General features: G+C 37.1%; 2 protein-coding genes across 4 annotated transcripts; both read left to right on the forward strand.

Moving 5' to 3' along the window:
- Window positions 1-5,881: 5,881 nt before the first annotated feature.
- LOC114914204 (F-box protein At2g26160-like) lies at window positions 5,882-7,956 on the forward strand. Its single transcript, XM_029264731.2, has one exon. The coding sequence runs from the start codon at window positions 6,603-6,605 to the stop codon at window positions 7,737-7,739; it is 1,137 nt and encodes a 378-aa protein (XP_029120564.1). The 5' UTR covers window positions 5,882-6,602; the 3' UTR covers window positions 7,740-7,956.
- Window positions 7,957-9,964: 2,008 nt separating this feature from the next.
- LOC105052654 (F-box protein At2g26160) lies at window positions 9,965-12,968 on the forward strand. 3 transcript variants are annotated; one of them, XM_029267015.2, is made up of 2 exons: window positions 9,965-11,440; window positions 12,427-12,968. In XM_029267015.2, the coding sequence occupies exon 1, from the start codon at window positions 10,280-10,282 to the stop codon at window positions 11,429-11,431; it is 1,152 nt and encodes a 383-aa protein (XP_029122848.1). In that variant the 5' UTR covers window positions 9,965-10,279; the 3' UTR covers window positions 11,432-11,440; window positions 12,427-12,968. The 3 variants fall into 3 exon arrangements, with proteins under 3 accessions (XP_029122848.1, XP_073108392.1, XP_029122851.1); XM_073252291.1 differs by lacking the exon at window positions 12,427-12,968 and adding an exon at window positions 11,722-11,959; XM_029267018.2 differs by lacking the exon at window positions 12,427-12,968 and having other exon boundaries at window positions 9,965-10,101; window positions 10,204-11,619.
- Window positions 12,969-13,233: the final 265 nt, after the last annotated feature.

Genomic DNA, 13,233 nt, shown 5'->3' on the forward strand with positions numbered 1-13,233 from the left:
TGAACATTCTCCTTTTAGAAACAAACTTCAGTTTTGAATTTGCATATTTCAAAATTCAAAACAAGTCAAGAAGGAAAGTTCACAAATACAAAGATTTCAAGGATCTTTTGGTTTTAAAATGAGTTTTTTGTGATTTAAGAACATTATCATCTTAACAAATAAGCTTTTTTTTGGAATTACAATATGCAAATTTCAGAACATTGGAGTTTGGAAAATGGTTTGTGTTTACATAAGTTTCCTTGTATGGGCTAAATTCATTAGAAAGCCTTTTGTAGTTTCTGGAGCGTCCTGTTTCAATTATTAAACTTCTGTAATCACATGTTTAGTTTTTCAAAAGTTTTAAGTTTGAAAGTTGTTTTTTTCAAAATAAATTAGAGCATTATACTTTTGATAACAAAACTCCCCTTTTGAAATTTGTATTTTTTGAATTTAAAATTTTAGGTTTAGAAATAATTTGCTTTCATCGAGTTTTCTGATGTTGTGATTTTATGTCAAAAAGTGTTTTTTGTTGCCTATGAACATTCCCCATATAAAAACTAATCTCTATTTTTGAAATCACAATTTTGTTATTCAATACTTTATCCAAAAGAGGTGTTCCCCGTGAAAAAGTCAAATATTCTTCTATATTGAGACGGGCTTTTATGATTTACTCTTAAAATCACATGTTTTAAAGCACAAAAATATTTAGTCAAATGGAAGGATTCACACATTAAAAAGTACAAACCTTTTTCAAATCATGATATTTTTTCAATTTGAAATTTTATCATTTTTTAATAATCTTAATTTAGCAACCAAAATTCCTTTGGCCATCTCAAGTTTCAAAAATACTTTTCACAGCTTATGAACATTCTTATTTGAACAACTAAGCTACAAGTTTGAAATCAAATATTTTCAAATTAAAAAATCTTCAGTTTCAAACTTGTTTTTTGAATTATAAACCTTTCTCATGTTCATAATTTTATTTTTTCAAAAGGGTTCTGTGATTTATGGTCGTTATATCTTTGACAACTCCACTTGTGAAATCACATGTTTCGGAATTTAAAAAATTTGAGTTTTAAAGAGTGTTTTGGCGCTTAATTTTCTAGTTTTTTGTGAAGACCTTTGGTTATGTATGAATCTATCCTTTTAACAATTAAAAATTACACTTTTAAATTTGCGAGTTTTATAATTCAACCATTTTGAGTCCAAGATATTGTTGTCCATTTACATTATGTTCTTTAATCCTGATGTTTTTTCAAAAAGGCCATCATTTATGAACATTCCCAATTTAAGTACTAAATTCACACTAGATATTGCTGTTTTGGAAATTTAAAAATTGTACCATGAATATAGATGGCTTCATTGTTGTGGAATTTTCTTTTCATTGTTATTTTGTTTCCAAAAAATGCTTTTGGAAGTTTTTCATTATTCTCATTTCAATAACCACAGCGCTCTTTTGAAATTGATATTTTCAATACCGTGAGATTTTTATTTTGAAAAGATGGTTATAATCTTGATCTTTGCAATTGCAAAATTTTTCTCATGTTCATGATCTTTGCAATTGCAAATGGTGGAGCATGGAGATGCAATAAGTTATACCTGTGTTTTTGTACAGATAGGTGGTTTCCTATCTGCTGCAATTCAGGGTTTTTCTACACGGACAAGGATAGTCTTCCATGTCTAGGATTTGTTTGAGGGATCTAGTAGGAATGGGAAGATCTAGGTTGGTAATGAAATGAGGCATCAGGTAATTTTCTTCATGAAGAAGGGAGTGAGAGCAGAAGAATTAATATGATCTATAGCTCGTTTCTACCAAGCTCTTCATTACTTAGGAAAATCCTTCCAACAACACGCAATTCATACACATGACAACTAAAGCTACTTTGTTTTTTTTTCTATCTTTTTTTTTATAAAAAAAATAAAGGATGAAAACCCAACAAAAATCATTAGGCTCATGAAAAACTGACAACCATTTGAACATAGTTTATAGCATCCTACAAAAGGAAGATCATAGAACTTTCTCTCAAAAAATCATCAAAAGAGGGAAGCCCTATTTACTCATGGATTTTTTTTTCTTTTTTCCTCCTCTTTTTTGTGAACGGGACGGATCATACAGCTCTAGTGTGGATACATTCTAGGGGGTTAGAAAATAAAATTTTTCTAAATTGTATTGGAAGATTGTAGGAAGACACCCATATGGTTGCTCCTGTATGTTTAGCAACATAAGATGTGACCTAGTTACTAGTACAATTCACCTCAACTCCCGAAGAAAACACTCTTACTCGTGGAGTGTCCGTTGGACTAGTACAATAGATCTCCTAGACAAACATGTCTTGTTTTTCAAAATACCATAAAACATAGTCAAATTCATATTTAAAGATTAGACTATCAGCTCAACTACTGCTGGATGTTACTGCCTCTTTGTAACTCTACATGAACTTACAGCAGGAACACATTTGTAGTAGAAAATGTTGCCATTATCTTTTCATGGTCGACTCATTTGTTCCAAGATGAAAGCTGAACAAACATAATAAAACTTAATTTTTTGTAAAAAAAATAACACACTTATTTGAGCTTCATGATTGACAGGTATGGATCTATTGTTCAAAGTTTCAAATAATCAACTTTTGATTCTTATAATAGTACATTTAAGCATTTACTGAAGCTCTTGATAAAACTAACAGTTTTTTCTTTAAGACCAAGAAACAATTCAGATTTAAATGGTGATGCAGCACAGGTGATGTCAATATACATGTTATCAAGCATCTTGCAACTCTTGAGAATAATCATACCAGCTTAATTTCCTTGTTGCAGTCCTTTAGGAAGTTTTTGAGGATGAAACTTGGTCCACCAATGCAAGAAGTGGATTTGGTACTGAAAAGAAGAAGCAAGTGGGAAGATAGGGCACTTTTTCCAATTCTCACTCTCTTCAAACTATCCATGTTGTTCTCCAATCTCTGAAATGTCAAAGCAAAACAATCAAATGAGGAATTAAAATGTGTTAAGTATGGTTTGAGAACATACCGAAGATGGTCTCAGATCACTGACGTTAATAATCAGAGACTCAACATTATGGTAGTCCCTAGTTAAATAGGCAATTCCTGGAAGATGCCACTCATCCAATCAGATTCCAATTCCTGACATAACCCTGAAACAGTTTCAAAATTTTGTGCATGTCTAAAGGTAGAAACCTGAACATATTGATGGGTGTTCCTATATGAAATTGTAGTCCATACTAAAAATGACAGCTCACTAGAAGAATATATTGACATTTCTTAATCTGCACATCTGAAATTGAAAGAGTAGTCTAAGGACTGAGTAAAAATTTTTCCTATAACCATACCCAACAAGCCTGGAAGAAAAGCAAGCAAATCATATGCCTATGTTTAAGCAAGCATGGTTGTTAATCTTAGCTGATTTAGATAGAGAACATGAGTTGACATAAGCATACACATGCTTTTCTGGGTTTTTCTGCTTCTTGGTATATCAACTGGAACGCATGGAAGATTTAGACTGGTAAAACATATTGTTATTTTTTGGAAGTAACAAAAGCATGTAATCAAAATTGATTGGAAACAAAAGGCAACATCTTATCTTGGATATTTGCCAGTGGATCTACATTAAGATAAAAATAAACTTAACCTTACCAGAGTCTACATCCTGAGAATTTTATAAAATCAGGATTTGCGATGATCCAACAATTAGATATATGAATTGGTTGAATTCCAAACCACTTTGACCACGAAACCAGGTATGAAGTAATATGATCAGTATTGCATGTTCAGAAAGTTGACCTATAAGATTATTATGCATTATATATGCAGGTGGTTGGGTTATCCTTAATAATATATTGAAAAATTTCAACTTCACCTGGCATAAATTTGGTATAACTATTCCATTTCCCTCTTTGTATAAGCTCTTTTAAATACCAAGCCATGAGTTAGAATTGAGACAATTAGGGTGAAACTAAGTGGTATCATGTGCTATCTGTGGATTATATAATGTTGATATAAGAGATAATAAGCTTAAAAAAATAAATTCAATTATAGATTAAAAATAATGTTAAATTCTAAGTTGGAAAACTAGAAAAAGCTTTTGGAGGATAGAGTATATATTTTGAAGGGATATCACCTGAGCTTGAATATATATAAAATATCAGATAGACAAATCTAATAATTAAGATTTAAGCAGTGCAGGTGAAGAGGTACTTCTAAGTTGTTATAAAAGATCAAGATTTCCTTTATAAGACAAGGGGGAAAAATGAGATTAAAATAAAAAAAAATACAAGATTCTAATAAAGATGGCATTTTTCATATGGCTGATAATGCAAGATTATTAACAAGGTCTATGCACTGATGACAAGTGTAATGGACATAAAAATGTAGACATAATTGTGCATAACAAATTAACTAAGGTTGCTAAAAAGTTTAAAAAGCTTAAAAGAGCTAAAGAGTAAATAAATTGAAGAAAGATTAGGATTTTATACCAATAAACCACGTGGTAATAGAGAGCCAAATGAAATGTTATGGTCCAGGGCACTTAAGATTTTCAAAGGCCCTCATAAGAAGAGGAACTAGGATTTGTCAGGACAGTTTAAAAGAATCGATGGAAATCGTCCGGAAATATTCTAAAAAGCTTGATGGAGCATGAATTCTAACACCTAACACTAGGGTTTCAGAAATGAAAGCAGTACTATTATTCAAACTTCCATCCATTCTAGGCTAGGTGTTCAAAAATGAAAGCAGTACTATCAAGAGTATCAGGTTTTTTGCAGAAGACTGATTTGAAGCTGATTCTTTGAAACACAGAAAGAAAGTTCTGCCTTTCTTTGAACTTCTCAATCTAAAAGTTGATATAAGTTGATTACTTGTCTGTCTTTGTTTTTTCTTTTCTGCATTCCCACTTATCTTAACGCAATCAGTTACATTTTGCTTCTGTCTCAAGAAAAGAAAAAGAAAACATATAGCTTCAAAGAGGACTAAATGGCAAAGAAGAATGTTTTATCTCTGCAACAAAAAGCTTAAATAAGTTGCAAAAGGGCTTCATCTGCCTTCTTCTTTTTGAAGATATGTGATCTAAATAAGAGTTCTTAAATAGGAGTGCAAAACCAACTTATTCTATGTATCAGTAAATATCTTGTTTGTAGAATTGCAGAGTATCAAATGAAACAACATGTTTTGCAAGAACTCAATATCCTCCACTCAGGCTTAGCCAATTCTCACGCTTCATATGTGAAGGAAATGTAGACTCATAATTGTACATACGTTACCATACCACTTCTTCAAACCCCTCCACTGAAAAAAGGAAGAAAAAAAGAATTGGACCTTTTTGATTCATAGAAAAGAAAGAAAGAAAGAAAATGGAACATACAGAAACAAGGTCAATAATTATATCATGTTATCACACATAAATTGTAGTTGCTAGGCCTTTGAATAGGCTAGACTGTTTGATTAATGACAAGAGAAATAAATGAAGGAAATCAGCTATGAATAGTGGAAGATGATGTTTATAACTTGAAATTATGAGAAAACCCAACAGTTATGTTACATAAACCAAAAGAAAATTGACATCAACTATTTATATTAAGATCCCACAAAAGGAGGAAGTGCAAGGAGCACATGTATGGGAATAGATTTGTTTCTTACACTAAGCTAACAAAATTTCCAACTGCTGGCATCGAAGTAGGGAACAATATTATTATCGATTTATATTTGTATTATTGGTGCTTTATTTATGGTGTTATAGTGTTCTCAGTCCCTAAGCTACCAAAGGAAACCCTACGAAGAAACGGAACATTCTCAACTAAATGCACAGTAGATCCAAGGCCCGGCTCGGTTGGGCCGGCCTGAACCAAATTGGAACCCAGCCATATCTGGCAATCTTTTTGATTGAACGTATCTGGTTATCTTAGACGAGCCGTGAAACCGCCGGCTTCTTCTTCCCGGGATCTCCGGAGCCAGGGAGCACGCTATCTCTCCCACCTCTATAAAACCCTCCGCGACCCTACGATTCCTACTGCTTAATTCCCACTTGTCTTTTTCTTCCCTTCCTCGACTTTTTGATCGCCGCAACGCCGCCCCTGTTCCACGGCTATTTTGGTTTCACCACGCCGGCGACGAGGTAATATGAACCTCTCCGTCACCCGTGCTGTCATCCGATCGGTCCTCTTCAGCGTGATTCTGCAGCCAGACGGAATAGATCGATGAATCGCTGGGATTTAACGGGGATCCCGACTTCCCTGTTTTAGCTGCGCCGATCGCTCCCTATTTCCGTAACGTTAACGGCCTTGGCCGCGCATCCGGCCATGACCTTCGCTCGCTGCCGCACTACGCCGCTGTGGACAACACCCTCCGGCCACCGCCAAGCCATCGCTTCCCCCCCCTCTTCCGCTCCGAGAGAAAACACGAAGGTGTTTGTTTTTATCTCCCTCCTCTTTCTCTCTCTTCTATCTCTTTTCTCTCGGTTTTGACGGAAGATGAATCGGAAACACGGGAGTTTCGGGACTTCTATTTCTAATAGGTGTTAGAGTTTTGGTCGGACTTCAGAGTCTTTCCTGGGCCGTAACTATAAATACAACCCAGAAGAGGTCCTTTCTCCCTATCGTTTGTTACTTCGGTTCAGCCATGGCATCCGATTCTGAAAAAAGAGAAGAAAAACAATGGTCCGAATTTCCAGAAGAGCTTTTAGTTCTCATCTTCAAGAAGTTACGTCTCATCTCCGACTGCATCCGCTTCGGCGGCGTCTGCAAATCATGGCGGTCGGCCTCGCAGCCGACCGCTGCCACCAGTAGTCTCCATCCTCAACTCCCACTTCTCTTACTCCCCTACCTGTGCTTCACCGATTCCCGTTCCTTCTTCAGCCTCTCCACCAACAGCATCCACACCCTCTCCCTCCCTAACACTTGCTGCAAGGAAATCCTCGCATCATCTCATGGTTGGCTGCTGCTGGCGGACTTTAAGACCAAGGCAATCTCCTTGTTGAACCCCATCACCGAGGCACAAATCCAGCTTCCTCCACTCCCCGAATACCACCCCGAAATTGATGGCACGAATTTAACCACGGTCGTACCTCACAAGGGTGTCATATCCTCAAGCCCAAGTTCGGCTGAGCATGATTGCGTCGTGATAACGATTACGTGCCAACCTTGGAAATCTCATAGGAGACATGTGAACTTCTGTAGACCGGGCCGAGATGAAGTCTGGACAAAACTGAAAACATCTCCTATCTTAGATTCTGTCGTGTATAGTAAGGGGCGATTTTATATGCTGGACCTCGCTGGAGTTGTTACCGTCTATGATGCTGTTGATCCTTCCGTGAAGATCCTTTCACTGCCGAAACCTGCTTTCGCCCTCCAATATTTCTTAGTGAAGGCATCAGAAACGGAGCTGTTGTTCTGTGCCTATTCCAGAGAGTTGTCTGGTGGAATGGATTTGCGACATTTTAAGATGGATTTGAGTGGACAGATGCTTGAATGGTCCGAGATAGACGGTATAGGAGATAAAGCATTGTTTTTGACGCGAGAAAAATGCTCATGCTCGATGGTCTGTGCTAGGGACTTTCCTGGATGCAAAGAAGGTTGCGTTTATTATGAAACTCCTTTCTTCGACGACGATCTTGTTGATGCTTTCTTGCCTCAAAACCATAATATCAAAGTAATTAACATAAAGGACGGCAGTTATGAGTTCATACGGTGCGCTGCTCTGGGGACGTCTGCAAAACATCTAATGGCTCCTGTCTGGTTTACACCTAGCCTCTATTGAGGTCCCTTGCCGGCTCCAAAATTTATTGCAATTATATCTTGGCTTATTTGTGATTGCACTAGTTGGAATAAAAGTACTTAACATGTGAGTCTTAGTTTTATTAAGATAAATTCAGTTTTAGGATTATTGACTGAAATGTACCTGGGTTGTTTGGAACTTACACAGGACTTCACTCCTACTTTGATTAGAAGATAAGAGGCCCAGATGCCTTTTTTTCTTTTTTTGTGTGTCTTTATGTTTTTTCAGTGTGTCTTTATGGTGTTTGGCTCTTTGCAAAGTCTTGTAATTTTTTATTAATAAAATTGAGATTAGTAAAAAGTTATTTGTCAAAAGTTCATGCAGGTCCCTAGTGATCCATCTCAAAGCACTCTGCTGATTCAACATCGCAGAGGGAATGGAACAGTGCACTTAAGCAGCTTGTCTATGGACAGGATTCCACATTAAGCTGTAGATCTTTGGATGCTATGATGTAAAACGTAGCTTACACATTGGGTGATGTTGCATGTCATGGGACCAGTGTGGAGATTGAATTCTGTGAGCTAGTGTTAAAGTGGAGGCAGAGTATGTCATGAAAAAATGCACCTATTCCAGCATCCCTGGCGAACAAGAATTCTTCCTCTGTTTTAGCCCATCAGACTAATATGTTTCGTATGGAAGTATAGAAGACTGATCTAGCTTGCTCTCGAGAGGTTTTCTTTTCATATTCTTTCTTTGAGAGGAAGGGAAGGAGATCCACCAGCGCTATAAGTATGCAGGTCTAGATTTCTGAAAATGCATCCAAATCTTTTGGTTGTTAAGTGGAGGCTTATTGCTGCTAGGCCACGAATAAGCTGGCTTCTTTCCCTACCAGTCTTTTCTAGACTAAATTCAAGGGGTTAATACACTAAATTCAAGGGGTTAATAGGGTTATATCTCATTATTTTTTAATTCTCTCACCTTCTATTATTCATGTTTGCAAACATCGAATGAATAATGTGCATGGCACCTGAATCAAGACAATGTAGTGGTTTTTGGATTTGTGTGATGCTTGACCTAGTTTGGCTTGAACAAATTATACACCTTTGAAATTTCTTTCCAAATTTAACTAAATTTGTGAAATCCAATGCAATTAATCGATTAGTTAAATTTTCTATTGAAATTATCATTTGAAAGAAAACTCATCTAGATCCGCATGACGCCTGTCATTGTTCAGATCCAACCTAGACGTAGAACGGTTCTCGTTTGAGCTTCCTTGCTTTTGATGTGGTTTCAGGTTGGTAATAAATGTAATCAAATCGAGTGACCGAAGAACATTTATCCGTCCATTTGGAGATTATAAAATAATTTCAATGGCCTATTGACTTTATGTTCTATGCTGACTTATATGGCATGGTGGAACATAGGATCAGAAAATAATAGCAACTAGCATGTAACTTACATGATGCATAGGATACACATTTTTCTCTTCTCTTCAATTATTATTAAAATATAGAATAAATATAATAAATAAATTATAAAAAATAGAATAGAATATAAACCATATAAGATCATATTTATTTTTTAAAATAAAATTTTGATATTAATATCATGATATACTATTACTATAAAAAATTCTAATAGTACATGTGTGTGTATACATCAATAATATAAACTAATAGATTTTATTAGAAAAATAAAATTACGATTCAACTTGTGCATAATAAAAAATATAAAATATTGCATCCAAGGGAGCTTTAAATGCGGTAGAGTGAGGTTGGTTTGTATTTTCACTTTTAAGTAAAATAATAATTATAAAAATATAATAAAATTAATAAAATATTAGTATAATATAATGATTCTCAGTATGATATTAATAAAAAATATTTTTATTAGTATTAGCATACGTTTAACAAGTATCGTCGTTAACAATATCATTGATTTATGTTTTAATTTAGTAGTACCCATAAAAGGTTCTTCATTTAATACTGTTTAATAAGCTAAAAACTTTTTACTAAAAATAATTATATCATTATATTTTGGTCAAGAATCGTATTAAATAAATAAATAAATAAATACACAGATAGATAGTTAGAGATTTACAAAATAACTTTCAAATATATAGTCTTATATAGTCGGCAAGGCGTTTGCAGTTTAAACATATAAATTTTTTTACTTACTTTTAAAATAAAATATATGATTTAGGGACTTGGTAATTATAATTAGAGATCAATTTGGGTTATCCTTAAAACAAATTTTCCATCGTTATTTGCTCCACACCATCACTCTGCCTTTTACGCCCATACTCTCCCTCTTCTTCTTCCTCTTCCTCCGTGACATCATGGCGACCACCGGAATCTCCAGACCCAGGGCCCTCGCCACGAGTTTCTGCTTCACTCGGAATCAGGTGATCCTTTCTAACCGTAAATTATTTCCAGTTCCACCTCTTCGTCTGGATCCTTTCGTCTCGTAAAACCCTAGTCCGTTAAAAACCCTAAATTTGCTCCAGATTTCATCCCCGTCCGGACCCAATCTGGTTCCATCTTCTTGAACCGCTTCAATTGTTCTCCTTCTCCTGATATCCAATGGCATGTAGTAGTGGCAAAAGAATAGTAGAAGAGGAACGGCCGCAATGGTCCGACCTCCCAACCGATCTCCTTGGGCTGATCGCCAAGAAGGTGGCCCTTATCGCCGATTACATCCGCTTCCGCGCCGTCTGCAAGTCGTGGCGCTCCGCCGCGCTGCCGGCCAACCTCCGGCCGCAGCCCCCGCTTCTCCTTCTCCCCTACCACCGGTTGACCGACGTCCGCCCCTTCTTCAGCCTCGCCACCAACTCCGTCCGCACCCTCTCCATCCCCCAATCCTACGGCCAGGCCATCCTCGCCTCATCCCACGGTTGGCTGCTAATGCTCCGGGACACCGCCCTCTCCTTGCTCAATCCCGTCACCAGGGTCCAAATCTGGCTCCCCCCGCCGACCGACTTTTACCTGCCGGGACGCTCCGCCACCGAAGGCGGCGGCCATAAAGCCATCAGCTTCATCTGGAACGCTTCCTTCTTCTCGAGCCCAGGCTCTCGTGCGCATGACTGTGTCATCACCGTCATGGTCCACAACTGGAGTTCTGGCCAACGTCATGTGCACTTCTGTAGACTCGGAGACAGTTTCTGGACCGAGCTGAAAACCGATTCACCCGCTCCTCTTGTTTCCGTGGTGTACGATGACGGGCGATTCTACACCCTGGACATCAATGGAATTGTTACCGTCTATGCCGCTGCTACTTCCAAATCGATCTTTTCAGTGCCTGCGCCCATTGCCGCTGCCAAATTTTTATTGGTGAAGGTATCTGAAACCGAGCTGTTGCTGCTTGCCCGTGATCCCAGGTTCCTTGATCCCAGGTTCGTTTTCCGGGATGATGATGTCAAGGACTTGAAGCTTTTTAAGCTCGATTTGAGTGGACGGCTGCTGCGGTGGTCCGAGATCGAAAGTATCGAAGATATGGCAGTGTTCTCGGCAGAAGATCACTGCTCGATGATCTGCGTGGGCGACTTTCCTGGATTCAGAGAAGATTGCATCTATTTTGAAGCTCCTTATGACATTTTCCAGAGATTCAAGAACAAATTCCATCACATAGAAGTGCTGAACATAAAGAATGGCAGCTATGAATTCATATGGTGTGGGTGGGAAAAGCCTTCAAATGATTTGATGAAGCCTATTTGGTTTGCACCCAGTCTCTGCTAGAAGTTCCCGGTGAGTTTGTTTTGGTAAATGGCTGCAGTTGCTCGTTTATACTTTGGTCTATGTTATCAAAGCTGTAGCTAAGAGTCTCTTATATGAGTGCTTACTGTATGAGATACTGCTGTCATGAGGATTGAACATACCATGGAATTAGTTTCTGCTTGCTAAAGAAAAGTTTCATTTGTCTCAAATGTCTTCATTAGTTGATGAATCGCCTTCCATTTTTCTCTCTCTCAGAATATTTAGCAGAACTGATGCAATGGAATGAATTTTCCTTCTCTATTTTCATTTAGGTGAATGGATGCAAAGACCACCAACAAAGATATTGATGATTGACCTAATATTGTGTAAAAACAGAAGGGACAGAGATTTATTACAGATCGCAGTGGGTTTAGTGGATCCTCTACTTATTTAAGTGCTATAGTTAAGTTGAAATGTTTTTGGAGCTAACCAGCAATCAGCCAGAATATTATTGAGATTATTATGGTGCTAAGTCGATGCAGCATGAGATTTAAGTTTGAGCAAAACCTTGATTAGAGCAAAATATCTCCTGCTATATATCTAATATTTATTCAGGAACTGTAATCAAGTTAATGTTATTTGTTTTTTTTTTTTTCCTTTTCAAATATGCATATACTCACCTAAAAGATGTTTCCAACTACTAATTTTTGAGTGAACAGAAATAACAGTTATACTGCCTCATGAATACATTAAAGCATGGTCATAAACTCAAGTTCAACACACAAAGTTATAAAACCTCTATAATATAAGCAGCTGCTTGGGTTATATATCCCAATCTTAGTGCTGTAGCCACAATTTCCTCGAGAAGAGAATTATTTAGCCACCTAAGATTTTTCTTTGAATTAAAATTGCATAAATCAATTCTCAGTTTGAAAGTGAGTGGCCATAATGTGAGACTTCATTTATGGAGTAGCTGTAATGAGAATGTTGAAACCAACTTCCAAATGTAATAATGTAGGCTGAATGTAATAATGCAGGCTGGACTTAATTCAAGGTCAGGGCAGGCGAATGAGACAAAAGACCAGAATGTTCAAGGCAAATAAGGTTACTTGGGCGAATCTAGTATCCTTCAGTCCGGGAAGTGATACCGCAGATAGAAAATGGACACTGTACTAATGCGATGTGGACCTGTGTGTGTGTGTGTGTGTCTGTGTCCCTCTCCCTCTTTTGCTCTCTAAGCTCATCATGAGTCCGGTACTCAACTTAGAATGCAGAGTAGTGCTTCATGCTATGCGAGTCCTGTTCTCAACTTACAGTGCAGAGTAGTGCTTCATACTATGCGAGTCCTGTTCTCAACTTACAATGCAGAGTCGTGCTTCATGCTATGCGAGTCCTGTTCTTATCTTACAATGCAGAGTAGTGCTTCATGCTGTTGATAATTCTAAATATAACAGATAGGATATAGTTATCATTTTGCTTTTGAAAACTGCATGAGTCATATAACTAGTGTACCATAGATATGATCAAAAGAAATGTCTATCCTTAACTAGGATAAGTACTGGTGGAGTTCATATTGAAATCTATTAAAGAACTTTCAAATGCATGAAATCTCAAATTAGTCACAGTGCTTGTTTACTTGAAAAAAGGGAAAAAATAGAAAACTTCATTGTCATCCCCGTTGATGTGCGATACATTGCCATATGCTCGTCTCATCTGTTAGGAGCAGTTACCCTGCATGGTTCTGAAATAAGAGTTTATCGGTCATATCTGTTGTGAACTTTTCTTGAAGCTTCTTAGATCAATTGCCGCTTGATGAGTAGGATACTTATAAGACAGCCTCCTTG

This window comes from Elaeis guineensis, chromosome 2 (assembly GCF_000442705.2).
Source record: "Elaeis guineensis isolate ETL-2024a chromosome 2, EG11, whole genome shotgun sequence".
NCBI classification, from domain to species: Eukaryota; Viridiplantae; Streptophyta; class Magnoliopsida; order Arecales; family Arecaceae; genus Elaeis; species Elaeis guineensis.

What these genes read in the sequence shown, in the direction of transcription:
- LOC114914204 (XM_029264731.2), top strand. Translation starts at nt 6,603, where the DNA reads ATGGCATCCGATTCTGAAAAAAGAGAAGAAAAACAATGGTCCGAATTT.
- LOC105052654 (XM_029267015.2), top strand. Translation starts at nt 10,280, where the DNA reads ATGGCATGTAGTAGTGGCAAAAGAATAGTAGAAGAGGAACGGCCGCAA.